This window comes from Cololabis saira, chromosome 13 (genome assembly GCF_033807715.1).
Source record: "Cololabis saira isolate AMF1-May2022 chromosome 13, fColSai1.1, whole genome shotgun sequence".
Classification (NCBI taxonomy): domain Eukaryota; kingdom Metazoa; phylum Chordata; class Actinopteri; order Beloniformes; family Belonidae; genus Cololabis; species Cololabis saira.
This window is the reverse complement of record NC_084599.1, coordinates 7,635,446-7,648,338: the sequence shown is the minus strand read 5'-3', so window position 1 is coordinate 7,648,338 and position 12,893 is coordinate 7,635,446. Positions and strand designations below refer to the sequence as shown.

General features: G+C 44.1%; 1 protein-coding gene across 1 annotated transcript; it reads left to right on the top strand.

Annotated features, from left to right (window-relative positions):
• The first annotated feature begins 663 nt into the window (after window positions 1-663).
• lrrc8c (leucine rich repeat containing 8 VRAC subunit C) lies at window positions 664-12,140 on the top strand. Its single transcript, XM_061737536.1, has 3 exons — window positions 664-838; window positions 3,905-4,054; window positions 9,150-12,140. The coding sequence occupies exons 2-3, from the start codon at window positions 3,917-3,919 to the stop codon at window positions 11,397-11,399; spliced, it is 2,388 nt and encodes a 795-aa protein (XP_061593520.1). The 5' UTR covers window positions 664-838; window positions 3,905-3,916; the 3' UTR covers window positions 11,400-12,140.
• Window positions 12,141-12,893: the final 753 nt, after the last annotated feature.

Here is a 12,893-nt window from a genome sequence, read left to right as displayed (position 1 = left end):
AAGTCGAAATGTCGAGAATAATGCTCAAGTACAATTTTGAGAAAAAAGTCGAAATGTCGAGATTAATGTTGAAATACAATTTCAAGAAGAAAGTCGAAATTTCGTGAATTAAGTCAAAATTTTGCCTTTTTTCACAACATTTCAACTCTGTTCTCGACATTTCGACTTTTTTCTCAACATTTCGACTTTTTTCTGTAAATTGTATTTCAACATTAATTCCGATATTTCGACTTTTTTATCGAAATTGTATTTAAACATTAATCTCGACATTTCAACTTTTTTCTCGAAGTGCACAATAAAAAAAATTCTTCCCCTCTCAAATATTTTTTCTCCTGCATGGCCCTAATACTCTTCCATAGTTATAGTCTCAGAAGGTTGACTTTTTTCTCGAAATTGTATTTCAACATTAATCTCGACATTTCGACTTTTTTCTCGACATTTCGACTTTTTTCTCGTAGTGCATAATGAAAATAAAAAAATCTTCCTCATCTAACATATTATTTTTATTTTTCTCCTACCTGGCCCTAATACTCCGTATAATAATATATAATTCCGTATAATCCTCCTCCGTACATCGTTATTCCTCCTTCTTCCACCATCATTACCACCGCTCCTACTCCCCCCCGTCTTGGATGTATGCATCACTCCCAGCTCCGCCCCTGCTGTAGTACATGCCAGCACGGTCTGGCCGCGGCTCCGGGAGGGTTAGTGGCCGGAGAGGAGAGGCGAGGGACGGACGGCGGGACCAGCACCAGCCGAGACGCCGTCGCATGAGCAGCCCGCGCAGCGCCACGCAGTGCCGCACACCCATGAGTCCCGGCCACCGCCGTGAACCAAGGTAAACCCGCCGCGGCCGATCCTTCACGCCACATCCCTCCGATCACCGTTATAAAGGCGGATTCATGGTCCCGCGTTACACCAACGCAGGCCTTACGCCGTAGGCTCTGCGTCGATTTAACGCGGAACCATAATTCAGCCTTTAAACCTATCCTCTCCGGTAAACTTCCACTCCACAGGGCCATTTCTGCTCATTACAACACGAATCACGCCTTCTGCAGCTGTAAAATCAGTTTCCACTGAGATTGCGTTTCATAATGAAGGACATAACTATAAGATGATAAGAATAATAACAATTAAGAATAATGCAACTTGTTTTTTTTTTTTTCCCCCCCCTTCACGTCATTAAAGGAGATTTTGTATCCCTTGGGGTCGGGTGTGTTTGTGCCATGTCTTTTCTGGGATATCTGGGAGTCAGACAAGTTTCCTGTCAGGAAGGATGTGGCCTTCTCAGCTCAATTCAATGGCTGACTCATCCAGAGGGCTACAGGACAGTGTTTTTCCTCCACCTACACTAGACCACACTTGTGCACTTGTCCAAAAGCCTTCACACTCCCTATGCTTCCGCCCCGTTTGCAAATGTCCAGGTTTTTGTTTGTTTGTTTCCATTTTTGACAAAGTACCCTGGAGGGTTGCAGTTAGTTAACCCCCTGAAACTGATTCGCACAGCTGGAAAAATACTGGGAAGACTGGACATGGTGCCAAAGTGAGAATTTCTCCTTAAACGGCGGGACGACCTAATGATTTTAAAAGGGGGCATAATATGGAAAAAGTGAGGCGCTGAGCAGCTAGTGTACACAGAAATGTAAACACGTGCTTGGGAAGGGCGCTTTTGCATAGTTGTGGTGTTTGTACCGACTCCTTATATGTCACATATATTTCAGTCGTTCCTAGAAAGTTGCATCAACTCTGGAAGAAAAAAATCCACAGTCATAATATGTTATTACTCACAATTTCTCCTTCGGTTTGCTTTTTTTCACGTGTCCTCAGTTAGGTTTTTCTCTGCGTGCTAATTGTACAGGAAAAATGTTTTGAACACTTTGACCTCACATGAGTCAAGAACTGTAAGGTCAAACATCATCCAGATGTGTTTAACGTCGATATATAGCCATGAAAATGTTTGTTTTTGACCATTAAAAAAGTTATATAGATACATAGATGCAGGGAATTGACTTAGAGATGGCTCAGAGTATATTAGAATATTTCTACAACCGAGAGGAACAAGTGTCATGTGCACTTTACTGAGATGCAGCATCTTTGAACACGCTGGACGAGGTTTATGGTTCTCCTGGATGCATGAAGATGCACGTGTACTAAAGTGTAGAAATACATGCAAGTAAGCGTTACATCAAGACATGTGCATGTGCTCGTCAGCTTTACCCTACACGTGGGATTATTACTACATGATGGTTAGATACTCCAGCTGCATCTTAGATCTTAAATCCATGTATTTGTTTTTCTCAAACAGAGAACATGCTGTTAAGGTTGGTAAGAAATTTGGGGTTTTATGCAACATTTGCTCTTCCAGATTTAAAAAAGTATTTGTGGTTTCAGAATTAAATAAAGAACAAAAAAAGAGGTAGAGTTTATAAAAAAAGCTCCGGCGAGCTTGACCTCTAAACACGCAAAAAACAAACTGTCTTAAACATCCAAGTAGGAACAACTAGTTCTGGTACTTGGCTGGATGTTGTGCAGCCCTCTACAGTGAGCCATCGGCATCTACCTCGGTGTAAACAACTGGAATAGCTGTCCCAAACCCTTCCCAAGCCCTTCCTGTCGGGGCGACACCGAGATGGGAGAACTAATACTGAGTTCTATGTGAAAATGTAATTGCACCATGAAAAACACATCCCGTGCTTCAAACAGCCCCCCAACTATATTTGACTGCAGAACACATTAATAATAGCAGCAGGCTCTTTGGGGCTGTGGAGCTGCAGAGGACTTGGCTCACTAGGTCAGGATGTGGCATGTTTACATTATTGACAAGCCCAGGAATCAGCGGCTTGCAGGCATGCTTTATACAGTATATAATATTTCACACTGTGTTTCACTTCAAAAAGCAACACTGGGAAGTGTTATTGCAGTTTAAGTGAGTCTGCAACCAAGCTGCTGCCTGAGAGACACGGGAAACGGGACACTTGCAGCCGCAGCACTTTGCAGGAGGTGACCCGTGTGAGCACATCACAGCATCACAAGCACTAGCACTGTGGGCAAAGTAAGCTGCCTATAAGAGCCTCTAAAGAGAGGAATAGCTCCAACTCCACGCTGCGTGTGCAGGATCTAGGCGGGTAGGTCTGGTTCCCGTCAGTGTCGTCGGTCCTCGACCTGAAGCCCACCTCGCACACGAGGGAGCTTCTCCAGAGATAAAGTTCACGTCCAAACACTTAGTCTTTTGTGGATAGTGATGTTCATTTGGATAATGTCAAGGCTTAGCTGAAGCTGTGCACGTGGGGAGTCTGTTTGTTAATGCTGAAGGGAACTAGGAAAAACAATCAAGGTTCAAAGCTCCAGAGTGAGGAGAGCTGCCAATATTCATTTTTTTAAGTTTCTAAGATGTTTGCTTTCCATCCTCATGTTTTCCCCGGAGGATTCACTTTTAAGGTTTTTTCTTGAAGTTGATTAGGTTCACTTAAAAAAGATGAGACGAAATGATTGTACTTGGTTTATCATTTGTGGGGTAAAGGAGAGGTTTGAGAGGTAGCTTGAGGGTTACATCTGTTTTCAGTGTGTGCTTTCTGTTAGTTAAAGGAACTTCTGCAGAGTTTAGCTGCTAAAGCCGCGCTGTAGGTGTGCAGGATTACTGTAGTCACCGTCCGAGATCTACTGCTGCTCGTTTCCTCTCTTGTCTTGTCTCTCATCATTGATTGATGTTGATGATATGACGCCACGACGGCCACGTTTGGGAGAGAGCTCAGAGTTACGTTGGCTGGTTTTAAACTGGAAAAGGGAACCGAGAAAGCTCGATGAGACGCCCTAAAAGCAGCCCAACGCTCCTCCCAACATTTGAAACTTCCTAATCCACATCTACCGTTGAAAAGTGACATGTTTCAATGGTCTTCTCTTTCAGGCAACAGTCATCATGATTCCTGTGATGGAATTCCGGCAGTTCTCTGAACAGCAGCCAGCGTTCAGAGTCCTGAAGCCGTGGTGGGATGTGTTCACCGACTATCTGTCTGTAGTCATGCTGATGATTGGCGTCTTCGGGTGCACCCTGCAGGTCAGTGACGACGTCGCCTCGTGTCCGCTGAAAGCGGTCGGTTTGGTTTTTACAGCTGGAACGATTGAATCCTCCAGTGAAAATCGGCTCATGGAACATTGCTGCTCTGCCCTCTGCACTGGCATCTGCTCAGAAACGCTAATCTGTGCTTTTACAACGTGGCCCGCGAGCAGCAAAGGAACCATTCACCTCATCAAGAATTTAGCAGTGGAAACGTTTCCCCACCCTGGCCCTTTTAGTAAACACAAGATTCCTGACCGCCGCGGCCTGGCGCTTGACTGATCCCTCTGTGTGGAGCACGGGCATGTTTTCGGCTGCTTCACAGCTCCGACGTGCAAAAGTCAGTTATACGAAACTCAAACATTAGGAGAAAAACTGTTAACAAGATATGTATGAGACGGGGAGCAGCCGCTGCCCCCCTCTCTCAGCACAGCTGATGAACAATTACTTCTGTAGCAAAGTTTTGCTTCTGAGGCCAAAACCGCATCAACATGCGGTCGTGTTTGATTACAGCACGCCAGACCCGGTAATTCCTACACTTAAGGTTCGCTCATCAAAGACCAGCGGGGCTGTAAACTTGGTGGTATCGCTGCAAGCGTGCGTTTGTTTACTGCGTTAGTTTCCGACCTCGCAGCACTGACGTGGGCGGAGTATCCGAGTTCAGAACGCCGAGCAGGGAACACAACATGTCTCCAACGTCAAGGGTCCATTTCCTGTTATTAGTGTTGCAGTCAAGCTGCTTTTATCACCGGCATTTCAAATGAACGCTACGGCCATTTGTACTTTACTGGCCCTAACTAGCGGATGCCATTTATTTTAAAAGGTTATCATGAATACAATGAATTTGACACTTTTAGTTGTAATACATGTGATTATAATGAATAATTGGTCCACTTGTGCTCGTTATTAAAGAATTTACACTGAAGCATAAATGCAGATGACTTTTCTGTTTTCCTTTTAGGATTTTGTAAACAAAAAGGTACACATAGCAGTTATTAATCAACTTGAATATGCGCTTGGTGGGCTTTGGCCGCCCACAACGCCGATCAGACAGAAACATGCCCACACCAGCCTCCACAGCTGGATCTAAATTCATGACGTTGTCATCTTTAGATGCTCAGAATGATGCGTTGTGTTGAATAAAATGTTTGCACCTTTATCTGGTGGTCCGCTCTGTCATAGGTATGAAACAATGTGGAAATATAAGTTTTCTGTACAACCCCAATTCTGAAGAAGAATTTAATGATTTGCAAATATCAAAAAGCCGTATTTGATTCCCAGTAAAACATAAACAACATAGCAGATGTTGGAACTGAGACATTTAGGTTTTCATGGAACGAAGCAGCTCATTTTGGGTTTGTTGACAACAAGACTTCAGGCCAGTGTTTACTGTTGCGTCTCATCCCCTCTTCTTTGAACATCCGTGTGTAAACATCTGGGAGGCGAGGACACCAGCTGCTGGAGTTTCAGTGGAGGAATGTTGTCCCGTTCTTGTCCGGTGCAGGACTCTCGCGGCTCAACAGTCCTGGACCCTCGTGTCCGACGTTTTGTTTGGTGATGCTCTAAATGTGGGTGAAAAGTCTGGACCCAAGGCTGTTCAGCTCAGAGCCTGGACTCGTCTCCTGCTCCATGCTGTTGAGACGGAGGCCGTATGTGGTTTAGCAATGTCTTGATGAAATATGCAAAGAGCCGTTGGGAGATGGGAGCTTATGTTGCTCTAAAACCTCTAGTACTCTTCACAAAAGTGCAAGCTAATGGAGCCCCACACCAACAGAGGTGCAGGCTTCAGAAGGAAACTCTGATACGCTGGATGGACACGGTGTCCACGACTTCCAAACATGACAACGTTGAGCTTTTCACGTCCAGGGAGTCCGCAGGGCGCTTTTACAATGCAAGTGCCTTTGTCTCTCACACACACACACATATTAGAGCCATTTATTTATCAGACCGGATTACGCCTACACATCAAACTAGATTATAGTTAATGTAAAGTAATCATAGGCAGGATTTAGTATTACTAGTTTGCAGAGGTGGGTAGAGTAGCCAAAAATTGTACTCAAGTAAAAGTACTGTTACTTCAGAATAATATGACTCAAGTAGAAGTAAAAAGTTGTCATCCAAATAATTACTTGAGTAAAAGTAAAAAAGTACTTGGTGAAAAAACTACTCAAGTACTGATTAACTGTTGAGCAACGTCTGATTTATTTTTTTTAACACAACCATTCAAACAGACAAAAGTACAAAATAATCATCTTCAGGCAAATTAAATCAATACAATAATAAAATAAATTTTAATAAAAAATATCTTAAATTAAAATAATCTTAAAGTAAATTCAAGTACTTTAATACATAATAAAATAAATAAAATAATAACAGAATAAAAAAATGAATTAAGCACAAGTAGCACAAAATGTCCAGCCTTTGTACTTTTCTTTTTTAACCAGGCAGAACTAGAACAAACATGAACTCATAGAAACTCTGTGTGTGTTTGAGTCTGTGTAAATGTGACAAAACATGCAAAAACAAACATTTTTCCCAAAGAATCACTCAGTGATGTCATGAGATTGACGCGTACGTGGATAAAAGGGATAAAAGAAAAGTAACAGCTCAACGTAGCCTAATGTAGCGGAGGAAGAGGAACAGTTTCTTCTTCACAAATCTACTCAAGTAAAAAGTATAGTGATTCAAAACTACTCCTAAAAGTACAAAATTTCCCTAAAAATTACTCAAGTAAATGTAACGGAGTATATGTAACTCGTTACTACCCACTTCTGCTAGTTAGCAACATGTTTTTGGGGTGGGAGAAACGGCAGGACCCGGGGAAACGCCACAGAAAGACCCCCCAGAGAGACCCAGCTGAACCAGGATCCTCCTGAGGCGTCTGTGCTAACCGCTGCTCGACTGCACTTCCCATCAGGAAGGATACATGAGAAGAGCAGCAGCAGGAGATAGTTAGCACTCATGCGGTGTCAGTGATAGTACATGATCCAGGACAACCTTAAACTGAGATAAGAGAGACAGGGTGAAGGTGCTCAGTGCACCATGGGAGTCCCCCCACCTTCCTTGACCTATAGCAGCAGAGCTAAGATGATCTAGGAGAATACAGAGTCAATGGCTTTATTAAGAAAGGGAGGTCTTCAATCTTAAATGTAGAGCAGGAGTCGCCCCCCCGGACCAAGGCCCACAGCTGATTTCAAAATAAAGGCTCCACCAGCCTTCCTAGACCTCCAGACTGTTGGAGCAGTGGGGGATTCAAGGGTTTGTATGTAAGAAGTCATACTTTGAACTCAGTTCCAGATTGAACAGGGAGCTGGTGCAATGAGGCCGGAACTGGTGAGAGGAGATCTCTGCTCCTCGTTCTAGGTCATACTCATGCTGCAGGATTTTGGGCCAGTTGAAGATTTTTGACACAACTATTTTTAAAGCAAGAAAGTATTACAGTAATCCGGCCTGCAGGTTACAGAGGCATAGAAGAATTCCGCTGCATCCAATCATATTATTGTTACATACACAAATGAAAGAAAGTTATCTCTGTGACCTGTTTTGTATGAGAGTGAAAAGAGAGATCTAACTCTGTTCTAACTGGAGGGAGAGACTGGGGAGATGGGGTCTGAAGTAGCTGCACAGCTCAGGAGCGCCTCCCAGAGGTGCCGGGGACCAATTACAACACAGTTATCTGAATTAAGAAGCAGGAAATGAAGTCATCGAGGTCTTATCGTGTGGTCACGAGGACAAATACGAGCAGAAGGTTAAATGTTGACCCATCTGGCCACAGAACATTTAGCCTCAAATCATTTTTAAATGAGCTTCGGCTCAAAGAATGTGGCAGCGTGTCTGCACCGTGTTCGCCTGTGACTTCTTCTTCGTTGCCGTAAACTGCGTTGGGGGAGCTGTGTTCACAGACGGCGATCTCTGGAAGTGTCCACCACACCTGTCTGTTTTTAATGTAGCCCCCCCGACACTCCAGCATCCAGTTTGGACCATCAACCTCGTCCCCTGCACACGAAGATGCCTCCTGATTCTTTGCATCTTATGATGATATTACACACCGTAGATGATGGATCGTCAATATCTTTGCAACTGTACATTGAGGAACATTTTCCTGAAATTGCTCCTCAATTCCATGACAGTTTGTCACAGATTGGTGAACCTCTGCCCATCTTTACATGTGACAGGCCCCGCCTCTCTGAAATACTGCTTTTAAACGCGTCGTGTTGTTGACGTGCTGCCAATTAACCTAATTAGCTGTCAAACGCTCCTCCAGTTGTTTGGGATTTGTGCCAATTATTTCCTCCGGCTTTTGTTGCCCCCGTTCCAACTTTTTTGAGATGTGACGATTCAAAACGAGCAAATGTTTTCCATGAAATGGAAAAATGTCTCAGTTTCAGCATCTGATATGTTGTTTATGATCTACTGCGAGTAAAGTACGCATTTGGGTTCTGTTTTTATGTACGTTTTACACAGCAACTCTTCTGGAATTGGGGTTGTACGTTTCCTGCATGAACTTTTGTGCAAGTAAATGAAGATGTTTACGACAACTTTGGAAAGTAGTTGTGATTGTTAAAGATCCCTTTGCGACATGCAATAGTGTAAGGGTTGCGATGAGCCTAGTTATGAGAATATTCAAGATAATGATGTCTTTATGGTAATCTCTCCCCCTGTCAATCAAGCAGCAGAGTGCTGTGTGACTGCAGTCACAGCAAGAGAGAACAAAGGTGACGTTAATGGGCCGTAAACCGTATATGCATCACCTTTTTAAGCCATTTTGGCCACTCAAAGTGCTTCACACTACAGGCCCAAATTACCCATTCACGCAGCGCTCTTTAGGCTTATAAAGATTTCCTTTTTCAATCAAGTCTAGGTGGTTTTTTCTACCATACACACTAAATTAACAGATCATTTCAAAAAACAAAGCCTGATTTTTTATAAGTTCAGTAAGTACTTGTTTCTATTTTGTCTGTTTGCAAAATGTCACTACGTGAAAACTCTGAAAACCGATCGGCCGATCTTATGTTCTTGTTTTTAAAAGAAAAAAAGACAAACAAGCTCAAGTTCTTTCTAATCTTCTGGTGTGTTTCCTTATATTTTGCTGTAGGTGATGCAAGATAAAATCATATGCCTTCCTCAGAGATCGTCGCTGCATCCAGACAACAGCAGCGAAGAGGAAATGAGGCCACTCTTTCCTCTGGAGGCCGCCGCCTCCACCGAGCAGAGAGAAATGTCAGGCCTGAAAACGGATCTGGACCTTCAACAGTACAGCTTTATCAATCAGATGTGTTATGAGAAGGCTCTGCACTGGTATGCAAAGTACTTCCCCTTCCTGGTTCTCATGCACACTCTGGTTTTCATGGTGTGCAGCAACTTCTGGTTCAAGTTCCCAGGCTCGAGCTCTAAGATAGAGCATTTCATCTCAATGCTCGGCAAGTGCTTTGACTCTCCCTGGACCACTCGAGCTCTGTCCGAGGTGTCTGGAGAGAACACAGAGGAGAAGGACCACAAAAAGAGCGCTCCCACCAGGTCCAACGTGGCCGTGTCCCCTGGAGAAGGCAATATGGAGCACACGCAGTCGCTCCGGTCCATCCCAGAAAAGGTTGTGGTCGACAAACCATCGGCAAGTGTTCTCGACAAAAAAGAGGGCGAACAAGCTAAAGCTCTTTTTGAAAAAGTGAAGAAGTTCAGGATCCATGTGGAAGAAGGAGACATCCTGTACCGCATGTATGTTCGCCAGACTGTTTTCAAGGTATTCAAATTCCTCCTGATCATCGCCTATAACAGCTCTCTAGTCTATAAAGTGAAGAATGAGGTACGGTGCAGCGTTGACATCCAGGACATGACCGGCTACGACAAGTTTCAGTGTAATCACACCATGGCTCATCTGTTTTCCAAGCTGTCCTATTGCTACCTGTTCCTGGTGGCCGTCTATGGATTCACGAGTCTCTACACCTCCTACTGGCTGTTTTACCGCTCACTTAAAGAGTATTCCTTTGAGTACGTACGGCAGGAAACGGGCATCAACGACATCCCGGATGTCAAAAACGACTTTGCCTTCATGCTGCACATGATCGATCAGTACGACCCGCTGTATTCCAAGCGATTCGCAGTCTTTCTCTCAGAAGTCAGTGAGAACAAACTGAAGCAACTGAATCTCAACCACGAATGGACGGTGGAGAAGCTGCGCCAGAGGCTGCAGACCAACACCAACAACCGACTGGAACTGCAGCTGTTCATGCTCCCCGGTTTACCCGACACCGTCTTCGAGCTGGCGGAGCTTCAGTCCCTCAAGCTGGAGATCATCAACAACGTCACCATATCTGCCTCGATCTGCCAGCTGGAGCACCTCCGGGAGCTGTCTCTGTACCAGTGCTCCCTCAAGTTGCACACCACCGCTACCTCCTTCCTCAAAGACAACCTGAAAGTGCTTCGCATTAAGTTTGACGATAACCGGGAACTCCCCAACTGGATATACGGTCTGAGGAACCTGGAGGAGCTGTACCTCACCGGGTCCCTCAGTCCCGACGCCTCCAAGAACATCGTCCTGGAGTCTCTGCGGGAGATGAAGTCTCTGAAAACGCTGTCCCTTAAAAGCAATTTGAGCAAGATCCCCCAATCAACCGTGGACGTGTCCAGCCACCTGCAGAGGCTCTACTTACACAACGACGGCACCAAGCTGGTGATGCTCAACAATTTGAAAAAGATGACCAACCTGATCGAGCTGGAGCTGGTGCACTGTGACCTGGAGCGCATCCCGCACGCAATCTTCAGCTTGACAAGCCTGCAAGAGCTGGACCTGAAAGAGAACAGCCTTCGCTCTATAGAGGAGATCGTCAGCTTCCAGCATCTACGAAAGCTCACAAGCCTCAAGCTTTGGCACAACGGCATCATGTACATCCCCGAGCACATCAAGAAACTGGGCAGCCTGGAGCGCCTCTACTTCAGCCACAACAAGATTGAGATACTGCCCTCTCACCTGTTCCTGTGCAACAAGCTGCGCCACCTGGACCTCTCCCACAACGACATCCGGTTCATCCCCCCGGAGATCGGAGTCCTGCAGAGCCTGCAGTACTTCTCGGTCAGTTGCAACAAGATCGAGAACCTCCCAGATGAACTGTTCTTCTGCAAAAAGCTCAAAACCTTGAAGCTGGGCAAGAACTCGCTCTCGACGCTCTCGCCCAAAATTTCCTACCTAGCTCTGCTGACCTTCCTGGAACTGAAGGGCAACCACTTTGAGGTTCTGCCGCAGGAGCTGGGTTGTTGTAGTGCTTTGAAGCGCAGTGGCCTTATGGTGGAGGAGATACTGTTTGAGACTCTGCCTTCGGATGTCAGGGACCAAATGAAGGCTGAGTGAGAGGCCTTACACTAGCCACTGTGCCTGCTGTTCAAACCAGACCATTTCTTTTCTATAAAGTCATTATAACATTCAAGTACACTACTGTAAGGAGTTGTTTTTTTTTTAAAAGGACAGTACCTGTATATTGCAATACTTAGTGGCCACAGCAGGGACTCGTTATTGAGCAGCAAATCCTTTTTAAAGGACTCATCATTTTAGGACATTTGCTCTTTTACATAAAGTTCATATTTATCTCATCCCTGCACATTAAACTTTGAACAGTAAACACTGGAGCCCGGCAAACGTTTTCCCTTTGCTGTCGGTGTGCTGAGCTAGTATCCGGCTGGAGCTCCTGACACAGAGACGAGAGATACATCTATTTTTCTCCGCTTTCTCTTGGAATGAAATGGGAATATTTCCTTGATGTCAAACAGGTCCTTCCAGTCACCATTACCGTCTTTGTTCCGTCGTATATTTTGATAAACAAATGTCCATCTAACCTGAAGACCTTACTTCAAGTAGGTGTAGGGCAGAAGCCTTAAATTGTATTATATATGTATACACTTCATGTTTCTTTCAGAGGATTGTTAATTCACACGGCACACAGCAGGGGAAACAAGGGAAAAAGTGTATAGATAATAACTTTGATTATTAATTATGTATTGTAGAAATCTGACCATTTAAAGTGCATTAAACTGAGAGGACTATGTTAAAGTGTACATGAATAAGGCCTATTTTAATAAACAGATTTTTTTTAAAGTTGGTAATCATGTTGAGTAGGTGAAATAGTTTTTTTTGTAACTGAGATCTGGATGTGATAATAGGGTTTATATAAACTCCTGTGGTGCATCTTTCTGTGTGAGGACAGCTGGACGTGTTGGTGTCGTGGGTCAGTGGGGGGAGCGGTGATGCGTCATCTGACCCGATGATGCTGCACGAGCATGAGCACGAGCGCGCTCAGCTGGGAGTTCATGTGCTTGCTGATCAGCTGTTCAGAGGAACCCATGCTTATCCTTACCCATGGTTTATCCCACAGTTATAAGCTGCAGCTTTTTATTTGTTCACGTTTTTTTATTTGTTCATGTTTATTATTTTGTTCAAGAAGTCTCAAGTGTCTATCAAGATTTTTATGAGTACCTCACTGGATTTGCTTTCTACGACAGAGTATTAGGGCCAAAACTAAGACAAATAAAATGGGAAATTACGAGAATAAAGTCATAATATTATGAGAATAAAGTCATAATGTTGCGAGAATAAAGTCGTAATATTACGAGAATAAAGTTGTAATATTATGAGAATAAAGTTGTAGTATTACGAGAATAAAGGAAGGAAGAGCAGTCTTCTCCCTGTGTTAAAATGAGGAATATTGAGCATCTTGTGAAGTTATATTTTGGTATCGGTTTCACAAATAAGGAAATACTTAATCTTTTGGCACATCAGCGTCGAATTATTGTCAGTATAAGGACTTAAACAGTTTGTGCAAACGACTGCGTCTATTTGGAAGAAGGAACC

Bases quoted from the DNA above. Each gene is read 5' to 3' on its own strand.
- lrrc8c (XM_061737536.1), top strand. From the start codon at position 3,917: ATGATTCCTGTGATGGAATTCCGGCAGTTCTCTGAACAGCAGCCAGCG. The intron at 4,055-9,149 runs GTCAGTGACGAC...ATTTTGCTGTAG, and splicing joins TCTTCGGGTGCACCCTGCAG to GTGATGCAAGATAAAATCAT.